Below are 23,939 nucleotides of genomic sequence, written 5' to 3'. Positions count from 1 at the left end.
TTGTGCCCAACCATAACCCCTCCCCACCTAAGACTTCACGGGACTCAGCGGTGTGCCCTGTGTGGTACACAACTGTCTCCATCACTTGGTAATCAATATTTTGGGCCGGGAGGGGATTCAACTGTCACTGTCACCCAAAATTAACCTTTCCTGTACAGAGGTTATCCTGGAGGCTGGGAAACGCACCCTCCCTACATGTGGACAGTCATGGAGCCCCCGAATTCACCCTCCTGGGATACACACTCTCTCTCCACAGCCCAGAAATGCCAACTCCGACTTCATGGATAGGATGGGGGAAGGGGGGCCTTGGCAGCCCCAAGTGGGCCTAAAGGAACTAGATCCAGCCTCACATCGAACCTTTACGCACCTGCTGCGCCAGCAATCCCAGGGGCTCCACGCTCACCAGAGGCGCCTCTCTCTCCCTTTGGGCCTGGGGGACCTCTTGCCCCGGCAGGACCCTGCGTGCCCGGAGTACCTGCTTCTCCTAGGAAGAAACAACAGGGGGAGATGTTGCTAAAAAGATGTTCATCACGCACCACTTCCTCACTGCTGGCCTTCTTTACTCAGAACGACAGGATCAGATAGAGAGCTGGAGAGACAGCTCCCTGCTGGCTGGGGTTCCCTGGTGAAGGATAAGGGCAAAGCTGTTAGGATATGGGGACTTGGAGGAGATGTGCTTGGCAAGGCCTTCACAGCGATGGTAGCCTGGGCTTCTCCTGGCAGCCTGAGCATGCCTCAGGTCACCCGGAGGACCTCTTCCGTCCATGCCCCTTTCCCCCTCCCAGACTGACCACAGCCCATCCACCTACCTTTGGGCCCCGGCTCTCCTTTGGGGCCTAACTGGCCTTGAGGTCCTGTGCTTCCCTGTTTCCCAGGGGGACCATCCCTTCCAGCTGGACCAGGCCGACCTGGAAGTCCCGGAGGTCCTGGGGACAAGAACCAGCCTAGTCAATGCCACTAAATGCCCTTGACATTGGGACTGCCTATGAGGAGAGAAGAGGAGAGGAAGAGAGGAGGAAGGGGAGGGGAGGGGAAAACAGCTTGAAGAGACAGCAGCATCTTACTGCCCCACAGGAAGCCCTGAAACAACTCCATGCCTCCCTCTGCACTTTTTTCTTCTTCCTGGAAAGGGCTGTCTGCCTGCCACTGGTATATCTTCAGGGAAGAAGCACCCCCTGAAAAAACCAACTGAGTTCCATGCCCCACTGCTCACCATTGGGTCCAGAGTCTCCCTTTGGTCCAGGTTCCCCGATGGAGCCATTGTCCCCTTTGGGCCCAACTGGACCAGCTGGTCCTGGCATCCCTGGGTGCCCTACAGCTCCTGGCAAACCTACAGCAGCAAAAGAAATAGACATAAAGTTAACTCTGTGCTCAGGAGGAGCCAAATGCTTTCAGAGTGAAGGCCCCAGCATTCCTTCAGCACCGTGCAGAGCCCAGGCTTGGCGCACACACCATCATCCAGTGGTAGCCAGGGAAATGGATCTGAGCGCCTCCACTTCGAGGAGACAGAGGTGGCAGATTCAAGCCAACACTGCCACGACTGTCCACACAGCGCTCCTTCACCTGGCCCAAGGCCACGGTTTCATCAGAAGACAATCCATCAGCATTTACCAGTGACCATGGGACACGTGTACAGATGACCATATCTGTAACGTGTCTATGTATAGTTTAACATAGGTGTGTGCCACACATCTTTATCAGAAATGGCTTTATACAGATACTAATTTGGTCATTAAGTTATTTACTACCTTGCTCATTTGTTTATGAAGAATCTTAAAGCACAGGAAACAAAACTTGACAGGATGGAATCAAGCAGTAACACTTCTTCAGGGTGAGACAGGATGAAGCGACAATTCCAGAAGGGGAGGAAACATTGGCCAACCATTTATCTGACAAAGGATTAATTTCCATAATATATAAGGAATTTAAAACTCAGCAACACAGCAGAGGCCAGTAAGTTAAAAAGGAGACATAAAGGGAAGAGAAAGGAAGGGAGGAGGGTACTTAATAGGTTGATATTGTGTATATGTAAGTACAATGATTGTAATGGGGAGGTAATATGATGGAGAATGGAATTTCAAAGGGGAAAGTGTGGGGGTGGGGAGGGAGGGAATTACCATGGGATATTTTTTTATAATCATGGAAAATGTTAATAAAAATTTAAAAAAAAAACTCAGTAACAACAACAAAAATAGTAATACAACTTGAAAATGAGGAAATGATCTGAACAGCCTTCTTAAAAGAAGTAACATGTGCCAGGTGTGGTGGCACACACCTGTAATCCCAGCACTTGGGAGGCAGAGGTAGGAAGATCGCCGTGAGTTCGAGGCCAGCCTGGGACTACAGAGTGTCAGGTCAGTCTCAGCCAGAGTGAGACCAAACCTCGAAACAAATAAAAAGTAATACAACTGGCCACAAGATATATGAAAAAAAATTTCAGCATCATTAGCCATTAACGAAATGTAAACAAAACCACAATGGGATTCTGTCTCATCCCAGTTGAAAGGCTATTAAAACAAAATAAAAATAAAACACACACAAATAACAAGCGCTGATGAATCTCTGGAGAAAAATAAACCTTCAGAGAGACTATGAATTAGCCACTGTGGAAAAGAGCACCAAAAAGCATTACTACTGCTTAATGCAGTGATGCCATTCCTGGGACATATCCAAAGGAAATGAAATTGACTTACCAAAGAGATATGGGTGCACCCATATTTACTGCAGCACCACTTATGATAGATAGGAACAAAATCTTGTCAATTGCAGGAAAATGGATGAGACTGGAGAACTTCAAAGCCAGACACACAAAAAAAAAAAAAAATTTTTTTTTTTTTTTTTTTTTGGTTTTTCCACCAGCCTGACCTGGAATTCACTATGTAGTCTCAGGGTGGCCTTGAACTCATTGCAATCCTCCTACCTCTGCCTCCTGAGTGCTGGGATTACAGGTGTGCACCACCACACCCGGCCAGACACAAAAATTTCACCACCACATGTTCTCTTTCATATACAGAAGCTAACAACAATAAAAAATCCAGTCTGAAGAGACTGCTCAGTGGTTAAAGGTGCTTGCTTGCCAAGTCTGACATCAGCCTGGGTTCAAGTCCCCAGCACCCATGTAAAGCCAGATGCACAAAGTGGCACATGCATCTGGAGTTTGTTTGCAGAGGTTAGAGGCCCTGGCAGATCCGTACGCACTCATTATCTATCTATCCATCACTGATCTATCTCTCAAATAAATAAAATATCGTTACATTTAAAAAAAAAAAAGCCAACCTGTCAAAGGAGAAAGTGGGCGGGGGAGGGAATTAACATGGGATTTTTTTTATAATCATGGAAAATGCTAATAAAAACTAAAATAAATAAATAAATAAAAGCCAACCTGAATTTATAATAGTGATTATCAGGAGTTGGGGAGGGTGTGTGGAATGGGGGAAGGGACCAGGTTGGCAAAGAAAACTGAATTTGAGCAATGCACACAGAGTGTGTGGAAATAGCATAACTTCCTTAAGAGATACAAATAACACTTCATGAAAAATAAAGACCCCATCTGCGCATGGCTACTTCAGGATTCACAGTGAGCCAGGTGTGAATATTAGCCTCAGGTTCTAGTCTATGAGACATCCATGCGCCCAGGGTCACAGGGGAGGAAGACGGGACATGAGTCATTTTTACTCTCCTCACAGAAACCCCATCCCATCGCACATATGTCCTCACTCACAGCTGCTTTCCTGAAGGTGAGATAGAAAAAAAGTTAAAAGTTAAACAAATTGGGCTGGAGAGATGGCTTAGGGGTTAAGGCGCTGCCTGCAAAGCCAAAGGGACCCAGGTTCGACTCCCCAAGACCCACATAAGCCAGATGCACAAGGGAACACATGCCTCTGGAGTTCGTTGGTGCACCTATTCTCTCTCTCTCTATCTCAAATAAATAAATAAAAATAAAAATAAGCTAAATTGATTTACTAAACTATTGCAAGAGTTAATTGCTAAGGAGCTAAACTTATCTTTGTCAGCAGATTAAAATCACAAAGAGGGAACTGTCCAGAAAGGGCCCAGAGGGAGGATAAGGAGGAAAGACAGTTTAGGCTAAAACAAAGTAAAATGGAGTTCATTGTTAGGATGGCCTGACTACAGAAATGATTGATATCCAAATTGCCATGCCTTGTCTGTTCACTTACACCTCCTCTTGGCTATGAAAGCTATAAAATAGAAATAAAATCGCAGCTCAGCTCCAGAGCTTCTTTGGAGGGCTACCTCAAAGTCTTTGGCCCCCAGGTAATAAATTCCTAATAGTGCTGGAGTGAGCTTTCCAGAGAATTTCTACCACAAAAGCAGCAGCAAGGCTTGGAAGGGACAGAGAGAGAGAGAGAGAGCCTGGGTCCTCTGTAAATCATTTTAGAGAAGAGAGATGACATGTCAGGTTTGCAAACCGCTCCCATGGCAGGCGAAGTCAGGCCTTCCTGGGGCAAAAGTGTGGCTGGAATGTGGGTAACTGAATATGCTGGAAGTTTCTGCACTGGGGCACTGCATCCTGCTTTGGTGACAGTCTTTCCTAGGGATGAGGGGTAGGCATAGAAGGTTACAGGGTGGGTCCATCTCACGTCCACCTGTGCCCTGTGCCAAGGCCGAGAAGCTCCTGGGCCCCACCCTGGCCAGAGCGTGACTGGGAAACTCCTGCATTAGAAGGTAGGCTGTGAGGAAAGGAAGGACAGGAGCTGTCGGGACATCCATGGGAAGAGTAAATGACAGAGCCCAAGGAAAGAGAGGGGCTGGTGAAGGACCATAAAGGAGCCAGGATAAGTGGTGGCAGTCGCTTGAGTCTGTGGATGCTATAGGGTGTGTGGCCTTACTCAGAGGGAGATTGGCGACCCCGCAAGTACTGTACCTTTCTGGGAAGGAAGGCTAAAGTTACTAAGTGATGCACCTCCGCTCATGCATCTCTTGTCTCAGGTCACAACTGCCCTTTTTTTAATATATAAATTTTTATTTATTTATTTAGAGAGAGAAAGAGGCAAATAGAAAAAGAGATAATGGGCACCCCAGGCTCTCCAGCCACTGCAAATGAATTCCAGACACACACACTCCCTTGTGCATCTGACTTTACATGGGTCCTGGGGAATTGAACCTGGGCCCTTAGGCTTTGCAGACAAATGCCTTAAGCACTAAGCCATCTCTCCAGCCCCACAACTGTCCTTTTTTCAATGAGTTCGAGGGTCCCTATGCTTCCAACCTTGCCGAGAAGTCCCAAGTGCAAGCTTGGGTCGTACACAAAAGAACTTGGGTCACGGGGCTGAGGGTACCCCAAACTTCCCAGGGCACTCTCAGACTAATAGCAGTTGGATGGCTGAAGTGACTGGAATGTAGGACCGAGAGAGCCCTCAGTCCCCGCGTACACAAGGGCTTGTCCTCGGACCAGCAAAGCCAGGTTTGCTGTGTAAAAGCGTTACAGGAAGTTCAAGGGCCGCTGTGAGAAAAGCCCTTGGAACTCAAACCATGGCTTCCTCTGGAATCCAGAGAAAACTGGGGATCCCTGAGAAAGACTGGTAGGTATACTGAGTCCCATCCTTCTTGTGGCTGCCCCGAGTGACTCTCGCTGAGCCCCAGCTCATTTACAACAGGAACCTTTGTAATTTATCCGTAAGCAATATACAGGCCCTTGGCTCTTACCCCACACAGCCTCAGGATACTACAGAGTCTGTCTTAAATGTGATTAATGAACACTCCAGAAAGGTGAAGTTCAATAGTAAGTATTCCATGGCCCAGGGCACTGTGTTTTCTCTGCTCATGCTGCTGGCTCCATGAATCTCCCTTTCTTGCCAGTGTGGGACCCAGTTCCTCCCCCACGGCAGGGTATTATTTCCAGAGATAATTCTCTTGTTCATTAACACCTCTGGTAATCTTGGCCAGCAGGAAGAGGAAACTTTATCTTAATCACAACTCAGAATCATAATTGGGCTTGGTTATTTCTCACTAGGTGGAAATATTATTCCCAGATGGACACGGGCACACTGAAACCCCCTGAGATTGAGCGGTTGGCTCAGAGGGTTCCAGCTGAAAAGAGAGCTAGCGGCCGAGCCTTAGACCTGCCTGGCATGGAAGCCCAGGTCCTTTCAAGCCTCCCTGCCTGTCAAAGGAGACTGTAAGGCTTTGGGAGAGGAGTTAATGGGATTTCAAGTGAACACCTAAGCACAGGGCTCTGTAGAAACTCATGTGTTCCCCTCTCCCCGTGTAGAGTTTTAAAGCAGATCTGTTCAATTAGCAGAGTTTAATTATTAAAAATAGCTAATACCCTGCATAGGCACCATTTAATCAAAATGAACAAGTGGTAGCTACTAATTCATGGGACCATGGTCCTATGGGAACCCCCACCCCGGTATGAGGAGGTTACCCATTCTTGTGGAAAGGAGAATCCAGACATCCTAGGATCAGGTCAGGTGGGCTGTCAGTGAGGGGTCAAGACGGCCATGCATGGGGCAGACGGTGGAATGATGTGGGGAGGGAGGGACCCCACTCCTCTGGGAGGAAGAGGACCCCCCCCACACACAGGTCTTCTATCAGAACGTCCAAAGCTGCACGTTGGTTCTCATTCCAACATTTACCCTCCCCACCGGCCTGGTCCCAGCTCTACCTGCATCACCCTTCTCGCCCCGGGGACCCTCTCTCCCATCCCGTCCATCGCGACCAGGCAGGCCATTTTCCGTGGGGCCACACATGACCAGGGTGCAGGCGTCGGGTAATGACCGCCGCGTGAGGGTCCTCACTTCGGCTCCTAGGTAACCCAGGGGCTGGGAGAACAGGGCCGTCAGGCAAAGGACGAGGCACAGCATGATCTGCAAACAGGAGAAAGAGAAAAGCGTGACGCTGCTTCTACGATAGGTTAGGCCATGGCTGTGCTCGTGGAGGTCAAGGTCATCCCCATCGGCACATATTCCTCCCTGATTGGGGGAGGGAGGGATGCAGCGCAGCAAGACTCCAGAAGCAGTGCAGGGAAGTGGGCGCGCAGTACTCAGCTAGCACGGTGGCATGGGTTAACGGTGCCCATCTCTTCACAGGTGCCCCATTTGAACAGCATACTGTTCCTCACCGAGGACATCGCTCTCTCTGGGCGCATCACTGAGGCAGCTGGCTGAGCTCAGAGGAGGCATATCTATCTCCTCTAGCTGGAGCCTAGACTAGACAAGCTCTGGCAGCTTACAAACCTATGACCTCAAGCCTGAGGGCTTCAAGACATCTGCCCTGGGCTTAGGCTAGGGTGTGATTGCAAGCATGCCAAACAACTCGGCATTTCTGGACCAGGCACCTACTTGGTGAGGAAAGTCCCAGAGGGCTTATGAGATATGCAGTTAGCAGCTGGGGAGATCTAAAGCACCAGACCATCTGAGACAGCTTTGGAGGAGAGGCCTCACGGGGCACAAGGCATGCCAAGCGGGCTTTCTCAGGTGGGATGCTGGTTTGTGGAGGAATAAAGGGGAGCTATCTAAGAGGACATCCAGATGCCATCTGAAAGGGACTTAAGAGTTGAGGGCCACAGAGTGCCAGACCTGTGTCATTCCTTACACAGCTCCAGCATCACCTGTCACCAGGACAAAGACCAGAGATGAGTACACTTAAAAGGAGGGAAGATTTATCTTGGCTCATGGTTCTGGAGGGGTCAGTCCATAGTAACCTGGCTCCATCGCCCCGGACCTATGGGGACCAAGTACATCATGTTGGGAACGCATGGCTAGAGAGCCCCATAGTAGCTAGGAGAGGGGGAGGGAGAGCCCTCCGAGGGCATGATCCCTAAAGTCTTATCTTCTCTCCACAAGGCCCCATGTCCTAAAGGGGCCACCACTTCCCACCAGCACCACAAGGCTGGAAACCACGCCTTCAACCTGTGGGGCATGGTGGAGTACTTAAGATCCATACCACAAGGACATCTCTCCTCTTGGAGAAAGACGCTACAAAGTGTGAGCAGAAAGAGGCTGTGGGAGGCGCAGCAGCTGTAGTGAAGCCAGAGGAGCCTATGCAAAGATGAAGTCGCCCAGGCTGACTGGGGCTGGAGAGTGGGGTGCCAGGGCCTGGGCTTCCTGCCCAGAGAAACGCCACTTCTCCACCAGCTCACGATTCGGTGCGGGGGGGGGGAAACTATTTTCCCCTGGCTTTTTTCCATTTTTATTCATAACTTCCTCATATCTCCTGGGCGTCTCTAGAGTCATGCTGGTGGGTTCACATTCCAGCAGCAGCCAGCTCAGGTCCTTGTCCCGACGGGGGGCTGGGTCATGAGGGCCTCACTCAGGCCAGGGCAAGGGCACGGTCCCTTGGCCTGTAGCCACCTCACTTTGGGGGCCAGGCGCCCCATTCTGGGGAGTGGTCAAAGCGATGGGCGTTCTGCTCGCAGGCGTCTATGGAGGACACCACCAGCCAGTCACCTGAGCACGAAGGGTCCTGCAGAGAACAGACTTGCCGGCGTGCAGACCTGAGCCGGGCAGGGCTGCCTGGCTGGAACCACACGGCCACAGCCGCTGAGCTCCTGCAGCCCTCGGCTCAAGCTCTGCTTTTTCTGTTTCGAGGTAGGGTCTCGCTCTAGCCCGGGCTGGCCTGGAATTCACTCTGTGCTCTCAGAGTGGCCTTGAACTCATGGCAATCCTCCTACCTCTGCCTCCCAGGTGCTGGGATGAAAGGCGTGCGCCACCATGCCCGGCCACCACGCTCTGCTTTTGTAGAGTAAGAGTTTATTGATTTATTTATTGAGGTTAAGGTGCTTGTCTGCGAAACCTATGGGCCCAGGTTCGATACCCTAGTACCTATGCGAGCCAGATACACAGGATGGCTCATGTGTCTGGAGTTCTCTTGCATTAGCTAGAGGCCCTGGCGTGCCCATTCTCTCTTTCTTTCCCTCCCTCTCTCTCTCTTCTAAATAAAATTAAACTAAAATACAAAATAATAAGAGTTTGAGAAAAGCGACTCTTCTGAATGTTGGCTGGCAAATCAAAGACATCATGCAGCAAGTCTATTTTATATTTTTTAGTAAAACTTGAGACTATGAGGAAAGTAGCTTTGTCTGCATTTGCAGGTGATTGCCACCAGCATGGGTTTACGATTCCAATGGGAGAATGCCTAAACAGTTTCTCCTCCACCATCCTTCATTCTGAAGGAATTAGGGGCAGAGAAGGAACCAAGACAAAAAATTAGAATTGAAAAACATAACAAAGTAAACGAATAGCAACTAGCTGGGCGTCATGGCACCTGCCCTTAATCCCAGCACTTGGAAGGCAGTGGTAGGTGGATCACGGTGAGTTTGCCGCCAGCCTGGAACTACAGAATGAGTTCCAGGATCCACCTGGCCTAGAATGAGACACTACCTCAAACAAAAAAATTAAAACACCAACTTAGAATTGCAATTTCCACCTGAGCTTTCTACACAGTGGCACGTGGACCTGAGGGAGGGTCACACTGCCTTCATGCCACGCTACCTCAGCCCAGAAAGCAAACCTGCTGGGCTAAGGAGGCTAAGCTACGGCCAGATAGCATCGGCCCCATTGTGCCCTTCACCTCCCACACCCATAACCCCTGGACCAGAACCTAGAACCAGAGCCCCAGCCCACGCTCCCTCAATCCCAGTGGGATAAATGACCCAGATGGACAGATGGACGGGGGTGGGGGGACATTCACGGGGCATGAATAAAAATAAAATGAGAGACAGGGACACTCACAGGTAGCTTCCTCCAGGACGCAGGAACTCCAGGCAAATGAGCCTCTGGCAGGTTCCCGGTATTTATACCTGCCTGCAACTAGAGCCACTCAGTCTTGGTCTTCTGAGAAGCCCATTCAAGAAGTAGACAAAAAAATAGTGGAACAATTTTCTTCCTGTTGACTCACTCTTACCCCACACCTGCACCCTGGAAACCTGCCAATTCATAGGCCCGACACTACACACGGCTGTCACCTTTAAGCTTGCGGGACACTGCCTATGGTCACCGCCACCTTCTCGGTAGCTCTGGGAGTGAAAAATCACCACCAATTTCTGGGTTTTGTACATGTCCAGAAGTCTGAGGTCCAGAGCCCAGTGTATTTTGCAATTGCCTACAGTGATTTGCTAAAACATCTCACATCTGCAGATCTCAAAACCCAGGACCTACTGCGCCTTTTTTTTTTTTTTTGTCTTAAAAGCACTGCCCAGGTATTAGGAAAGGAAAGCTCTGGGAGATGTTTGGCATATCCAGGAGAGGTGGGGCAGGTGGAGAGGCTGCAGAGGCAGCGATCTACGGAGACAGGCACTTGACAGCTGTGACCTGGAAGGAGTGATTTATTTTGTTTTTTGTATCCTACATTAGGGCTCCGCTCTTCACTTTCACGGGGCAGACTTTCCTCAGCGGGTGGGTGACTTGCTTGTGCTCAGGCGTGTTACCTCGTCTTCCCAGCTGACGTTTGACTTGTCTGTCGCTCTAGTGACCTGAGTGAGGACCCACGAGCTCTCGATAGTTGTAACCCGAGGACGCCCCCAGGGTCTCCCAGGAAGGTGTTCACCTGCCATCGCTGCCGCGGTCTTTGCACGCCTCCTTCGTCCTGTGACTCAATTTCTTTTTTAAAAAAATATTTTTTTAAAATTTTTATTTATTTATTTGAGAGCAACAGACAGACAGAGAAAGAGGGAGAGAGAGAAAGAGAGATAATGGGCACGCCAGGGCCTCCAGCCACTGCAAACGAACTCCGGACGCGTGCGCCCCCTGGTGCATCTGGCTAACGTGGGACCTGGGGAACCGAGCCTCGAACCGGGGTCCTTAGGCTTCACAGGCAAGCGCTTAACCGCTAAGCCATCTCTCCAGCCCCTGTGACTCAATTTCTTGTATCAACTTTTTGCATAGCTTCACATACTTTAAGATATTTTTTGTATTTAATTTTTATTATTTATTTATTTATTTTTAATTGTTTGGTTTTTCAAGGTAGAGTTTCACTGTAGCCTAGGCTGACCTGGAATTCACTATGTGAAGCCTAAGGACTCGTGTGTGACTCTCCAGGTCCCACGTAAGCCAGATGCACAATGAGGCAAGTGCACAAAGTTGCACATGTGCACAAGGGGGTGCACACGACTGATGCTCCATTGCAGGGGCTGGAGGCCCTGGCAAGCCAATTCTCTTCTCTTCTCTCTTCTCTCTCTTATCTTTATTCTCTTCTCTCTCTCTTCTCTTCTCTCTCTTCTCTTCTCTTCTCATTCTCTCTTCTCTTCTTCTTCTTCTCTCTCTCTCTCTCACTCCTGCATTTTAAAAAAAATCCAGGCATGATGGAACATACCTTTAATCCCAGCACTTGGGAGGCAGAGGTAGGCAGATTGCTGTGAGTTCAAGGCCACCCTGAGACTACGTAGTGAATTCCAGGTCAGCCTGGGCTACAGTGAGAACCTACCTTGAAAAACTAAAAAAAGAAAAGCAAACTTTTATGTACTCAATGGAGAACTGTTGTGTATAAATCCTATTTTGTACAGTGAATAGTGTATAGTGAATAGTGTATAGTGAATTCCAAATCAGTCTCACATAACCAAAATTTTGTACCCTTTATCCCTCACCTTCCTGCTGCCTCTTCTTCCAGGACTGGCAACCACTCTTCTATATTCTCTTTCGATGGGCTTGTGTGCGACGAATCTTTCCGCACCTTCGTCCTCCCATGTTGTCTTGCTGACTAGGACTCTGCAGCTCTTGCCTAGGAAGGAGAAGAACAAAGTGATGCATGGCAATGTGCTTCCCATTTTGAACCCATTTTAACCATGAGCTTTCATATAACCACTGTGTGACCATGAAGAAACAGATGCAAAAATTCCATGCAAATGGTCACCCATGTCCAAAGCTGCTCTGCATGTCTCAGACAGCATAGAGTCATTCGTACATGTGAATTGAGACGAAGCGGGCTGCCAGCAATGGTACCTGAGGGAAGGACTGTGTTTTCTGGCTCTCCCTCTCCCATCTATTACATCTAAAGTCCCAGCCTATAGGACACAGGCTCACTGCAAATCTCAAGGTCAATGCGGCTTTATCCCTACATCCTAGAAGGACAATGTTTTTCCTTTGCAGCCAAGCTCTGATTTTTTAAAATTTATTTATTTATTTATTTATTTGAGAGCGACAGACACAGAGAGAAAGACAGATAGAGGGAAAGAGAGAGAATGGGCACGCCAGGGCTTCCAGCCTCTGCAAATGAACTCCAGACGCATGCACCCCCTTGTGCATCTGGCTAACGTGGGACCTGGGGAACCGAGCCTCGAACCAGGGTCCTTAGGCTTCACAGGCAAGCGCTTAACCGCTAAGCCATCTCTCCAGCCCCCAAGCTCTGATTTTTTAAAATTTATTTTATTTTGAGAGAAAGAGAGGAAGAAGAAGAAAGAGAGAAAGAAAGAAAGAGAATGGACATGTCAAGGCCTCCAGCCACTACAAATGAACTCCAGATGCATGGGCCACCTTGTGCATATGGCTTACATGGGTCCTGGGGAATCAAACCTGGGTCCTTAGGCTTCTCAGGCAAATGCCTTAACCACTAGGCAATCTTTCCAGCTCCAAGCTCTGGTTGTTGTTGGGGTTTTTGTTTTGTTTTGTTTTGTTTTTTCAAGGTAGGGTCTCACTCTGGCCAAGGCTGACCTGAAACTCATTCCGCAGTCCCAGGCTGGCCTCGAACTCACAGCGATCCTCCTGCCTCTGCCTCCCAAGTGCTGGGATTAAACGCATGCGCGCTGCCACACGGGGCTTCCCTTCCTGCTCTGTTTTGATGGGAGATTATTTGGATATTGTTTCTTTTGGGGGAAATGAAAGGCTACAACATAAACGGCTGAAGGAGGAACCACTATAACACATCCTGGAGCCAGTAAGGAGGTCAGGGCCACTCACCTGTTTGCAGCCTCTCTGGACAGGCCAAGGGAGATGGTGCAATTGTGGGTGGAGACAAACCCCACAACATCCACAGTACCAAGGCTGTCATCACTTTTTCTCGGAAGTGCCTGAAGACAGGAATGTATGCACAGTGAGGTCGGCCGCCTTCTCCCCGCCTCCCACTGCAGCCACCCCAGATAAAGTGTCCGCAGCCGGCGCTCCGCTCGGGCCAGGAAGGCCTTCCATGCAGAGTCGAGTGGTCACGCCGCAGAATCCAATGCGCTTCCTTCCCTGCTGCCGTGTGCTCCTCATCCTCGTTCCCGCCAGAGCACCTGGGCTGAGTGTCCAAAGGTCTACTTTGCTGCCTCGGCATGGGGAGTTTGAGATTGCCTCCTTCCGGCCCTCATCAGCCTTCTTTAGCTTGTGTTTCTTACTCTCGGTTCTTCTAGGTAGAGTGTCTTATGCCTTCCTAAACTGGCGTATGTCCAACTCCCTTTGAGTCTCCATCTCAGAGATCCTGAGTAAAATCCCTTCTGTGGATATCTGGCCGCATGGCCCAACCAGCTTCCAGGGCAAACTTCCCTCCAAGATTCAAAGGCAGGGGAGCTGTGGTTACACATGCCACCAAGTGCTGGTATTTATTGCCATAATCCAGAAAGGTGGTGATGGATTCTCCGAAGGTGGTGGCCACCTGTCATCAACTGGCGTCATGGTTTGGAATGTTCATAATGTTGAGGACGTGAACAGAGAACTGAGGACCTTTTTTTCATCTATTACATAACTGCATTTTCTCTTACACTCAAATTATTTTTCTTTTACCCAGCATGGTGGTGCACCCTTTTAATCCCAGCACTCAGGAGGCAGAGGTAGGAGGATTGCTGTGAGTTGGAGGCCACCCTGAGACTACATAGTGAATTCCAGATCAGCCTGGGCTAGAGCAAGACCCTACCTTGAAAAAGTCCCCCCAGAATTTTCTATTTTCATGCGTGTGTGTGTGTGTGTGTGTGTGTGTGTGTGTGTGCCTTCCAGTGTCTCTTGCCACTGCAACCAAATGCCTGTCTGGCTTCATGTGGGTGACTAGGGAATTCAACCCAGGCCAGCAGGCTTTGCAAACAAACACCTTTTGAGCCATGTCTCCAGGTCCCCTCTTAATACTTTTTTTGAGGGGGATGACTTATATAGCAATATAACTTTTCCTATATTTATTCCATAGTAGGTGTGATTTATATAATGTACAATGGTTCCTTTCAGAAAATAAAAATTCAAATCATGAAAAATAAAAGTGAACATCAGACTCAGAGATAAGACGGCAGCATAGTAGCCATACCAAAGCAGCCTAGGGAGGGAAATAAGTGGAAAAACAGCAAAATACACTCTTCTACCAAAAAGTGAAGGTGTATAAGGAATTATCAACTGCAGGAGAGACTCAGATCTTCTAGCAAGTGGTCATTGCTAGATTTAATCACTTAAGTTTAAGTGATTTAATTTCAGTCACGATAACTTTTCCTGTTAGGTAAAATATGTTGGGATAGCTTGCCTAAGCTGTATCAATTTTAAGTCACGGGTAAGACATAAAATCATTTCATGTAAATAAAAATTCCTAGTATATATCATATCAATTGCTATCCAAGATTAAGCTAAAAACATTGGTTGTCAAACAGTGTTTTCTCTTTCAAGACAGATTTGTCAAGGGTTGTATGAGGGCTTAGCTGTTTTGGCTCAACCATGACCAAATTCTGCTCTTATGTATAAAGTGACTGCCTCATTTCTGGCATCTCAAGTCCAGTGCTTAGAACAAAACGAGCTCTTAAGACATATTCCCTGCTTTAGGGTACAGCCTTATGCTCAAACAATGGTTCTCATCTAAGAGGACCAATTTCAAGTTGTTGTTATGTTTCCAGTGTTCTCTGGGTAATTGGTACCCGCACAGGTATCCGCACTAATTAAAGATGTTTTCAAACACAAACTTTATACTGTCTTACTTGCCTTTTTGCTGAGAATGTCTAGGTTAAGTTAATTAGTTTATATTTGTATAATTTTGAAGACTGGTAACAGGTTCTGCCTGTATTTGTAGCTATTAGATATTTAAAGGATAAGACATGCCCACTTTCTGTGTTTCAGATATGGCCTGTGCTGCCACAGAATAACTAAACTTAGAGGTGAGACAAAGTAAGTGAAAGCATGTGTATCATTCTTTAACTAAATACGTTTTACCAATCAAATGTGCTATATATGGATGCCCTTCAAGGTTGCTGTAACTTCCGTCCGCTGAGATTACATAGTGAATTCCAGGTCAGCCTGGGCTAGAATGAGACCCTACCTTTAAAAACCTACATGTGTGTGTGTGTGTGTGTGTGTGTGTATTTTTTTCATATATATATTATATATATGAAATAAATTTGTCCTCCAGGCTCTTGGGAGGCAGAGGTAGGCAGATTGCTGTGAGTTCAAGGCCAGCCTGAGACTACATAGTGAATTCCAGGCCAGCCTGGGCTAGAGCAAGACCCTACTTCAAAAAAAAAAAAAGAAGAAGAAGAAGCATATCAGGTGAAACTCAGATGAAAAACAACAATACAATTTACCCTTGTCAAATGCTCAAAAGCTTGTGAACTTGAAGCGGAAGCCACCAGGTTTTCCTTTGTGTTGTGTTGCAGACTACTGTCATGATTGTCCACACAAGGACACTCAGAGGTGAGTCCTGTGCTGAGTGTCCAAAGGTCTATTTTGCTGCCTCGGCATGGGGAGTTTGAGATTGCCTCCTTCCAGCCCTCATCAGCTTTCTTTAGCTTATGTTTCTTACTCTCGGTTCTTCTAGGTAGGGTGTCTTATGCCTTCCTAAACTGGCGTATGTCCAACTCCCTTTGAGTCTCCATCTCAGAGATCCCGGTTTCTGAATTTTGAGCTCCAGCTGAGAGATGTCTTTTGTTGACATCAACATCTATTTCAAATTCCTTGGTTTGTGAGGATGTGTCAAAACTCTTGTCTCCATTTTCATATGCATTTTCATAGGGCTACAAGAGCAGACAAATTTCTCAAAACTCTCCATGCAACACAACTTTGAAGACATATTTTATTTTAAGTATGGTGTGCCTAAATAAAATTGGTGCTTCAAAATTAACTGTAGGCCAGGCATGGTGGCACATGCCTATTAGGCTGGCACTCAGAAGTCTGAGGCAGGAGTATCATAAGTTGAAGGCCGACCCTGGGCTGCATAATAATAATAAGAGAGCCAAAAAAGTGAGGGTTGGAATGTAGCTCAGTGCTTAAGCACAGGGTCCTGGACTTGGTCCCTGACATTGCAAAAAATACAAATAAACTGGAGATATGATTTTCTTCTTATCCCTGCAATTCATCCCCTATCATCATGATACCACCTGGGAGAAGTTTTTAAAACTCATCTTCCCAGGTTCCTCGGCCCCCTGCACCCAAAAAATTTGGCGGGCAGCTGGCCTGGGACTCAGCAGCCCTGGGCCAGGCATCCTGGAGGATTCTGGCTCGCGTCCTCTGAGCACAGTTTGGACAACTTGCCCTGTGTGAGCTCGAACTGGATTAGAAGCAGGTCATGTTTGGGTACCTAGCCTGGGCTCTGAGGTGCCCTCAGGCACAGCAACCCCATTTTCGGGCTGGAGGTGACAGTGGGACTCTGGTGACAGAAGAGTGGGACGGGGAAGACCACAAGGAAGTTTAGAGAAAGGATGTCTGGGGTTCACTCCCAGCTTAGGTGCTGACCGAGCCCCCCGCCCCCCGCCCCACAAAAGATGCAGTTAGCCAGTGGCTGCCCGCTGGCCCCCCTGGGCAGGTGAGCACCAACAGAAGGTTCTTGAACAACTGTCAACCTCTGACAGTTGGCAGGCTTAAGCCCCCACCTCGGTTGCCGGGACAACCAGGCTCACCGGGCACTGGCCCCGCCTCCCAGGCTCAGTTGGGAAGCAGTCTGGGTGTGGTGAGGGAAGGGAGAAAGAGCTCCCGGAGGGTGCTGGGGTGCTGCTCCCCTCTGACCCTCTGAGTCAGGAAAGAGGCTTCAAGGTGGGGACAATGAGGAAGTAAGAGTCTCACCTTCAAGAGCCAAGGGCACCAGGGCCCAGCAGCAGCCCAATAACCACAAGAGCCTTGTCAGCAGAAGGCATTGGGGCTACTGTGTCAGAAGAATGAGACTTCAAGAGTGACATCAAAATCAACATGAAAGAAAATGACTGCAGCAGAAGACTGGAAACCTTCAACTGCCAGCTACACGTGGCAGAGCCAGAGCCTACAGCAAAAGGGGGAACCAAGCATTCAGAACACGAGTTTATGGAGGACATCTGATTCAAACTACCACACTTTTGAAGAATGATAAATTGTATTAGTTCGTTTATAAGAAGGATGTGTTTTAAAATTCAGTGTTGGGCGAACTTGTAAAATACACAACTTGTATTTTCTTTCCTTACTATATGAATTATGATAAGCTTAACATGCACAGGTCAACAATTAGTAGTTCCCACATCAAACTCAAGAAATATATCAGACAGGTGGAACTCAGAAGGAAATCAACAATACAAGGAGCCCTTGTCAGACACTCAGAAGATTGTGAGCCTGAAGTGGAAGCCACCAGGTTTTCCTTTGTGTTGTGTTGCAGACTATTGTCATGATTGTCCACACAGGGACACTCAGGGTTGAGCCCTGTGCTGAGTGTCCAAAGGCCAATTTTGCTGCCTCTGCGTGGGGAGTTTGAGATTGCCTCCTTCGGGCCCTCATCAGCCTGCTCAGTTCATATTTCTTACTCTCGGCTCTTCTAGGTACAGTGTCTTGTGCCTTCCTAACTGTACTCTATCCCTTTTGAGTCTCCATCTCAGAGATTTTAGATCTCCATTTTTGAATTCTGAGGTCTACCTGAGAGATCTCTTTTGCTGACATCCTAATTTTAATATTTCAAATTCTTTGATTTGTGAAGGATATGTGAAAACTCTTGTCTCTATTTTCATATTCATTTTACTTTTTTTTTTTGTCTTTTTTTAAGGGATCTGTGGTCCTCCAGTAACACACTTGCAGCAGCCTAAGGATTCCACAGTCCTCAAACATCGCCAGTAGCAGGGTACCAACTGGCCAAACCCATATCTGATGTAGCTTCTTTTCTAATGCAAGTTTTCTGGCTTTATGTGGGTACTGGGGAATCAAACACTGACTGGCAGACTTGGCAAGTGTCTTTAGCCACTGAGTCTTCTCCCCAGCTCTGCAGTAATTTTCTTATTCAATTCATGTACTGTTGATTTTAGAAATTGTTCGGATTTTTAAAGTTTTTAAATTTTTGAGCCGGGCATGGTGGTTCACATCTTTAATCCCAGCACTCGGGAAGCAGAGGTAGGAGGATCGCCGTGAGTTCGAGGCCACCCTGAGACTAATTCCAGGTCAGCCTAGGCTACAGCAAGACCCTACCTCGGAAAAAAAAAGGGAGGGGGTTTAATTTTGTTTTTGTCTTCAGACATATTTGCTTTTCTGCCAAGTTCTCATCTTTATCTCAGTTTTTTTCTGAAGATGTTCAATTTGTTTTGCTTGCTTTCTAAAATATTCTATTCTTTAGACAGATTGTGTGTGTGTGTGTACGCACATACACACACACGCACACACACACACACACACATGCACATTGTAGCCTTTTGTACTGCAAATGAACTACAGACACATGCTCCACTTTGTGCATCTGGCTTTGGGTGGGCACTGGGGAACTGAACCAGGCTGGCAGGCTTTGGAAGCGAGCACCTTTAGCCAGGGCGCCATCTCCTCACCCTTTGCTTGCTTTGTGATTGTGTCTCTTGAGGTTTTGGTGTTCAAGCTTTTGGAGAAGAGCTTGCATCTAGATGCTGCTCTCATTCCGCAGGCTCTACGCGTTGAATCTAGAGTAACTGACAACCTGGCGACAGTTCATTGCTCAGTCTCTTCAATTTCATATCTTGAGCTTGAAGGGACATTTCAAGCTGCTGTCTTCTTACTTCAACTTCTTCATGACATTGCTCTTCTCTTTTTGTGGGCACCTGTTGCTCTGTCTTTTTTTTTCATTAACCACATGAACATCTCTTCTTTGGGCAACGTCTTAGGTTAAGGCCAACTTCAGACATACATGGCTTTTACAGTCTGGTGTAGCCCAGGAGGGCCAAGGTCCCATTCCTTCTCCTCAGAGCTGCCAGGGGATGAGTCCGCCCTGGAGGCACTTCAGGAAGAAAGTTCACTACCCCGCCTCAAGCCCAACAAGCAGCAGGCAATGCTGGGGCCTCCACACATGCACCCAGTGTGGACCTCTGATTTTTGAGACAAGTTCTATGTAGCCAAGGCTGGCTGTGTAACGCTCAGGCTGGTTTGAAGCTTATGAACCTCCTACTTCAGCCTCCAAAAGGGGGAGAATACCTGAGTGACTCCATGCTGCTTGTCACTGGCTGATTTTGACGTTTACTACAAAGCTGTCGCAATCAACAGAGTGAGAAATTGGCCAAGGGTAGCCATGCGGATTGGTTTAATACAAAGTCCACACATGGGCCCCAAACATACATGATTAGTTGACCTTACCAAGCTATTTCAGTGACTGGTACTGGAATGCCATATGGGAAACTATGAAGGCAAAAGTAATTTCAACCTGAACGTTACATGGAATTCAGTGGAAATGTACTGCAGAATGTGGATAACTATCCTCAAACTGCCACGAGCTGGAAATACCCAAACCACAGTAAGTGGATAAATAAGCCTTATCCGTAGACAGTGGGTGTCACTGATGGGAGCCACCATGTGACTGACCTCAAAGACAGGCTGAGCAAAAGACACAGAGGAGGGTAATCTGCCCAGTGAAGCCCATTATCTTGTAACCAACTAAAAAGAAGAGATATTTGTGATTCCTTTCGGTGCAGCTCTAGAAACTGCAAAACCCCGAGCAGTGGGCCAGGGAAAGGATTGTTGCACAGGAATTCTCCATATTGTAGTGTGGGTTACAGAAGCAGACCTATTTCTCAAAACTCTCCATACAGTTCAACTTCGATGGCACATTTTATTGTATGCATGGTATGCCTACGTAAAATTGGTGTTTCAAAATTGACTATAGGCCAGGTATAGTTGCACATGCCTGCAAAACCAGCACTCAGAAGGCTGAGGCAGGAGGATCATAAGTTGGGAGGCTAACCTGGGTTACATACAATAAGACTCTGTCTCAAAACAGAAAATTGGCCGCAGAGGTGGCTTAGCAGTTAAGGCATGTGCCTGAGAAGACTAAGGATCCAGGTTCAAGTCCCCAGTACCCATGTAAACCAGATGCATAAGGTGGCGCATGCCTCTGGAGTTCATTTCCAGTGATGAGAGGCCCTGATATGCCCATCCCCTCTCTCTGCCTGTTTCTGTGGGTGTGTCTTTCAAATAAATAACTTTTAAAAAAAATTAAATATAAATTTAAAAAAGTAAGAACTAGGGATGTAGCTTAGTGGTAAGGTGCTTTCTAGCAAGCATGGGACCCTGGGTTTGGCCCCTGCCACTGCAAAAAGTAAAAATAAAAATAAGCGGGATATACAATTTTCTTCTTATTCCTGCATCCTCACCCCCTATAAGCATGGCACTACCTGGGAGACTTGTTTCAACACTCCTCTTCCCAGGCTCATCCCCGCAAACGTTGGCAGGCAGCAGGCCTGGGACTCAGCAGCCCTGGGCCAGGCATCCTGGAGGATTCTGGCTCGGGTCCTCAGTTTGGACAACTTGCCCTGGGTGAGCTCCAGCAGTAGATCTCCCTGGATTTGAAGCAGGTCATGTTTGTGTACCTAGCCTGGGCTCTGAGGTGCCCTCAGGCACAGCAACCCCATTTTTGGGCTGGAGGTGACAGTGGGACTCTGGTGACAGAAGAGTGGGACGGGGAAGACCACAAGGAAGTTCAAAGAAAGGATGTCTGGGGTTCACTCCCAGCTTAGGTGCTGACCAAGCCCCCCCCCGCCCCCCGCCCCCCGCCCCACAAAAGATGCAGTTAGCCAGTGGCTGCCCGCTGGCCTCCCTGGGCAGGTGAGCACCGACAGAAGGTTCTTGAACAACTGTCAACCTCTGACAGTTGGCAGGCTTAAGCCCCCACCTCGGTTGCCGGGACAACCAGGCTCACCGGGCACTGGCCCCGCCTCCCAGGCTCAGTTGGGAAGCAGTCTGGGTGTGGTGAGGGAAGGGAGAAAGAGCTCCCGGAGGGTGCTGGGGTGCTGCTCCCCTCTGACCCTCTGAGTCAGGAAAGAGGCTTCAAGGTGGGGACAATGAGGAAGTAAGAGTCTCGCCTTCAAGAGCCCAGGGCACCAGGGCCCAGCAGCAGCCCAATAAGGGCAGCAGTCTTGGGGGGGGGGGGTCTTTCAGAAGCTGAGTCACCAGAAGGCCTTGGGGGCTTTGGGACTACTGTGTCAGAAAAATAGGACTTCAAGAGTGACATCAAGATCAATGTGAGAGGCCGGGCGTGGCGGTGCACGCCTTTAATCCCAGCACTCGGGATCGGAGGATCACTGTGAGTTCGAGGCCAGCCTGAGACTACACAGTGAATTCCAGGTCAGCCTGGGCTAGAGCAAGGCACTACCTCAAAGGAAAAAAAGAAAAAATGAGCATGAGAGAAAATGATTACACAGCAGAAGACTGGGAACCTTCCCAGACTACATGTAACAGCCAGAGCCCACAGGAGAAAGGTCTCTGATAGACAAATGCAGAAGAGGCAGGTGTTGCCCAAATGGGCTTTTGGGAGAGGACTCTCGTTGCTTGGACTCTTATTTTAAAACTCCTACCTGCGCGCATGGATTGATTTCTCCCCATATTGACTGCCATTTGCTTTCTCAGTCCTGGGACAAAGCATGTGACCAGAAGCGGCTTAGAGAAGAAGACTTTACTTCAGTTTACAGATCCAGAGGGTCCAGCCCACCATGGTGGTAAAGGCCCACAGCAGGTGCAGGAAACCAGCTCCGCCAGCAGGAGGCAGCAGCAGGAGGGCTGGGCTAGAACGCAGCAAGGCTCACCCCCAGTGACAAGCTTTCCTCCAGCCAAGCTCCACCCCCTAGAGGCTCAACTACCTTCCTGGACAGTGCCCCCGACTGGGGATTTTATATATATATTTATATCTATAATATTTTATATTTATATATAATATATATTATAGTAATAATACATATTATATAGAATATTTATATATATTCAAACACAGGAATCAAAGGGGCGGAAGACATTTTACATTCAAACTACCATAGTCAATGAAAGCACAAGTCTCAGACCTAGTTTGCCCTGGTGCATCAGAAAGAAGGAAGAGAATTCTGGAGGCCCCCAAATGAAATGTTGAAGTCAAGCTTCATTAGCATGAAACTATCACCCTTTGGTCAAGCTCACTCTTCCTTTCGAACTAAGCTCTCCTCTGTCCTTAGTTTTGTTACCCAACCCCACCATCAGGGACCCTGCAGTCCATGGTCTTTCTGCTACTGATGTTGTGTTACAGGGGAGGGAAAGCCTCAAAAGTGCTCCCCTGCTCCTGGGAACTATAGGGTTAACTACACAGGGCAAAACAGGGCTGCGGGAGGCACAAGACAGGCTAGAGTCACCAGAACAAGGGGCCTGTATAGATAAATTATAGGTAAGTTTGTATTACCCCAAAGACAACTGACCAGCTCTCTTAGTTAAACTTTTAAAATAAATAATCAGGGGAAATCCTACTGTCCCCCTTTGAATTAACAGCTTCTTGCGTTTGCCCCTAAAGCTGGTTGTCTTATAAACCTGGAGCCCGGCAATAATGTAAAAGGTGCTGTCAGGACTGGCCAAACAGCCCAGCCAGTGAAAGCCCCAGGCTTAGCAGAGTTGGGAGTGGAAGACATCTGAGAGCAAGGAGCTCACTTCAACCCACCAGTGTGAGGGAGTCAGGTAGCTTTGACAGGTAGTTTAGGATGACTGGGTCCCCGATCGTAAAAAGCAAGAATGTCTTTGGGCCTATCCTTGCAGTTTCCACTTTGCTAGAGATCAAAGTATGATCTGACTTCTTATTTCTTCCCTAGGTTTGTTGTACAAACAATCTGAGCCCCTCCTGGGAGGGAGGTCCCCTTTCCTTAAATTTAAATCTAATGTTGACATTATGGCTGGTCAAGTTCGGGGCCCAAGACTTGGTGTCATGGCTAGCCTCTTTCTTACACAGCCTCTGGCACAGACTAATTGGCTGTCTCTTGAAGTCACCTGAGCGAGGAGGTAGGGCCCACCACCATAAGGTTATAGATATGTTTATCAGGGGAGGGCAACCTCTTTTGGTGGCCCATTCATCACTCCTGACCCCTCTCTACCCCTCCTGCCTTCCACATGGCAGGAGCTTTCTTTTCTCTCTCTAAATCTCTTTTCATGTTTGTTCTAGACCCAAATGAGCTCTCAGACCAAGTGGGTGTATTCATTTTCCTTCCCCTGGTCTTGTACTTTCCTAAATAAATATAATAAGTTAGTAATTATCCTCAGTTTGGTCTGCCCAATTCTTTGGTTAAATACAAACATGAACCTAGGGTTTGGGGTTTAAGTACTCTATTGCTTAAACCCCTAACACCTCATTTCAAATGTACATAAATAAATGGCCTACCTCTCTGAGTGATGGTTGGCATTCTCGCTGACTTGAACCCAGATTTTCTGGAATTGTTTCAGAAGTGAGTGATGGTTGGTATTCTCGCTGACTTGAACCCAGATTTTCTGGAATTGTGTCAGAAGTGAGTGATGGTTGGCATTCTCGCTGACTGAACCCAGATTTTCTGGAATTGTGTCAGAAGTGAGTGATGGTTGGCATTCTCGCTGACTTGAACCCAGATTTTCTGGAATTGTGTCATAAGGGAAGACATACAAGGAAAGGTTTATTTACTACCTTGCTTAAAAGTCTGTACCTTGATCTGGGTGTGGTGGCTTATGCCTTTAATCCCAGCACTCAGGAGGCAGAGGTAGGATTGCCGTGAGTTCAAGGCCACCCTGAGACTACATAGTCAATTCCAGGTCAGCCTGGACCAGAGTGAGACCCAACCTCAAAAAACAAACAAAAAAAAAAAATCTGTACCCTTTCCTTTAAAAATTAGTCTTGAAGAGGCTAGAGAGATGGCTCAGTGGTTTAGGTGCTTGCTTGAAAAGCCTGATGAC

General features: G+C 47.9%; 1 protein-coding gene across 1 annotated transcript in view; it reads right to left on the bottom strand.

The window, feature by feature from the left end:
- Sftpd (surfactant protein D) overlaps positions 1 to 23,939 on the bottom strand; it is a 36,938-nt gene that overhangs the window by 5,576 nt on the left and 7,423 nt on the right. Inside the window, exons 3-6 of the mRNA XM_045137768.1 lie at positions 6,629 to 6,830; positions 1,214 to 1,330; positions 810 to 926; positions 368 to 484 (exon numbers count right to left, since the gene is read on the bottom strand). Of these exons, the coding sequence (XP_044993703.1) occupies positions 368 to 484; positions 810 to 926; positions 1,214 to 1,330; positions 6,629 to 6,830 (553 nt within the window). The remainder of the gene's footprint in view (positions 1 to 367; positions 485 to 809; positions 927 to 1,213; positions 1,331 to 6,628; positions 6,831 to 23,939) is intronic.

Source organism: Jaculus jaculus, chromosome 18 (assembly GCF_020740685.1).
Source record: "Jaculus jaculus isolate mJacJac1 chromosome 18, mJacJac1.mat.Y.cur, whole genome shotgun sequence".
NCBI lineage: Eukaryota > Metazoa > Chordata > Mammalia > Rodentia > Dipodidae > Jaculus > Jaculus jaculus.
This window is presented reverse-complemented; position numbering and strand designations above follow the sequence as displayed.